Raw genomic sequence first — 2,378 nt, 5'->3', positions numbered from 1 at the left:
AGATTGTTGTAGCAGCTGTTGGTGATGCTTGCGAAAATTACGAGGCAGAATAGTATCAGAGTTTGGCTCGATCCAAGGATGGACTAATTGGCCACAGACTTCAGAGAGAGACAATGGAACAGCAGCCACAACACTGCCCGGTAAACAAAGACGGGCGAAAAAAGGATGTAAAGTAAGCTGTCCGGCTAAAAGAAGGCGAACCAACTTTCGGATGCGATTACGACCCTGAGAAGGTTGTCTTTGCTCGTTCACCCATGCTTTGGGAATCAGATGAGAGCGATCAGGTGATAAGCTAAAAGCATGGCTAGCCTGAAGAGACTTATAAGGCTTTTGCATCCTAGGTGATCTGAAAGAGGATAAAATTATGACGTGTATGAAAAAAATAATTGGCGCATATTAAAAAAAGTATTTATGCAAAGGTTAAAAATAAAATGTGTGCAAAAGGAGACGACATACAAATGAAAATAACAAGTACCAAGGAGAGAATATAAAGAATTATACAGTTAGTTATGTAAGAAAATTATTATATACAACTTACCCCGAAGGCATCTAGATGTGTCCTAGCGATAACTAGGACGGAGAATCATCGTCTAAGCGTATTCTAGTTCTTGGTTGCTCCTGATCGTCCACTCTTCTTCGACGTCTTGTAGGAGCAACAGCAACCCGGCGAAACCTATGAGGAACCATGCCATTACGTCGAAGCTCACGAAGGATGTGCATGTAGTTGAGACAAGCAGCAACATCCCTGTTCCATAAGCGATATCTATCTGGAGCTGCCATGGCGGGTCTACAGTATAGATTGGTACATCTACAAGCAATGTTCAATCAGTATAAAGTCATACAAGTGGTTCATGTACTATTACCTTAAAAGGCCATGGCAGACAATAGTAGGATATCGCTCACGTTGATACGGTCGTGGATTTGGAACACGACGGAACGTGTGGAGGCTCTCGTTGTGGCATGTTGGACAGCACCTACTGGTCTTGTACTTGTCTATAAGGTAGACTTGGAGCCCATGTTTCTTGAGGAGTCTTTGGAAACCAAGGCCACGGATGGGCTCATGATACCTAGCATGGGGAGCGGACCAGTTTCCCACCACAAACACGGCTTCTTCTCCAAACTTGGCGCGTAAATCTTGAATAAGCTTTTGATTGGCACGTTGTTTGTTAAAGTACGCTGAAAGGCAGATCTTGCGAAAGAGGGGGTATCCATTATCATGGTTTGTGATGGTATGTCCATAGAATCGACTGAGAACGGCAGACTGTTCAGATCTGGCTTGAAGGAAGCGGCCAAAGTCTTCTACGGATACGGCGCTGCTTGGCTGTTGAGAAAGGGCTTGCTAAGCTTGAACGACATCAGGATCCTGGGCTTTGAGATCTTGCAAGATTCGACGGTACTTTTTGGTTTTCCACGTCTTGTCTTGCTGTTGTTTAGTGTACCGAAATTTCACTGATTGCTCTGGTGTAGAGTTTTCATGTACAAAATACAACATATCTCTTCTTCCTGGGCCCATAGCGACGCATCGACCAGAAATCTCTTGATGATTTCGACGAGTTAGATTGGTGATGTAGGAGGTAGCTTCATACTCCACTGTGAGCCTTGCCGTGTATCTTGTTTGCCTATCGAACCTCTTCTTGAGGACCGTGACACCAACGCCATCAGTTTGAATAGTGCCACGGAATCTAAGTTGTCCACCTTCTTGCGGCTTGAGGGCTTTTGAGTCAAGGTTGACAACTCGGCGCCAGTAGTCCAGTTTATCGACAGCATTAGACCATCGAATTCCCAGGATGTTTTGGCAGAGAATCTTGCTGTCGATAGTAACGTAACAAGGAGACCATGGGCGCCGGAGAGGAAAATAATTGAAGACGGGCAAACCAAAATGTACAAAGAGACGAGAGAGTTGATAGAAGGCCATAAAGTGACTGACAGGGTTACGCTTGACGTCATAATAAAGTCCCTGTTCGCCAAAGTTGTAGCCTCTATCATAAGCATCAAAAACAGGCCGAAGAGTGTTAAGAGCTTCCATATAAATAGGTTCTTGAGGGGTTTGTTCCGTATCTATAGGTTGCTGCGAAATAGCCTGCTTGAATGTCTGTGCTGGTAAAAAGATGTCTTGACGGATACGATGCTTGATTTCGTCATCATCCATACCTTGTGCAGACAAATCTCGTCTCAAATCTGCTGTTCGTTACCGTATGCGAAGTAGTGCGTTGACGGCACGATGAGGATGCTGGCCAAATCTAAGGTGAACGTTATTGGCGTAAGCTGTGTAGAATTTGGTGCCTTCGGTTATAGCAGATTGCTGAGCATATACGAAGTTGGGCCTCTGGTAGCTGGTGATTGTAAGGTAATCACCCAAGTACTGATCGATTACGGCA

At 44.7% G+C, this 2,378-nt stretch overlaps 1 protein-coding gene across 1 annotated transcript; it reads right to left on the bottom strand.

Annotated features, from left to right (window-relative positions):
• Positions 1 to 570: 570 nt before the first annotated feature.
• Positions 571 to 1,508, bottom strand: RHIMIDRAFT_266667 (uncharacterized protein; the record flags this gene model as incomplete). Its single annotated transcript, XM_023611931.1, has 3 exons — positions 1,352 to 1,508; positions 864 to 1,321; positions 571 to 808 (listed from the first exon to the last, which is right to left on the bottom strand). Exons 1-3 carry the CDS (start codon positions 1,490 to 1,492, stop codon positions 571 to 573), a joined length of 837 nt encoding a protein of 278 aa, XP_023470396.1. The 5' UTR covers positions 1,493 to 1,508.
• Between the last annotated feature and the right edge of the window lie 870 nt (positions 1,509 to 2,378).

The sequence above is a fragment of the Rhizopus microsporus genome (assembly GCF_002708625.1).
Source record: "Rhizopus microsporus ATCC 52813 unplaced genomic scaffold scaffold_2, whole genome shotgun sequence".
NCBI lineage: Eukaryota > Fungi > Mucoromycota > Mucoromycetes > Mucorales > Rhizopodaceae > Rhizopus > Rhizopus microsporus.
Note: the sequence above shows the minus strand (reverse complement) of the source record. Positions and strands in the feature narration are given on the sequence as shown.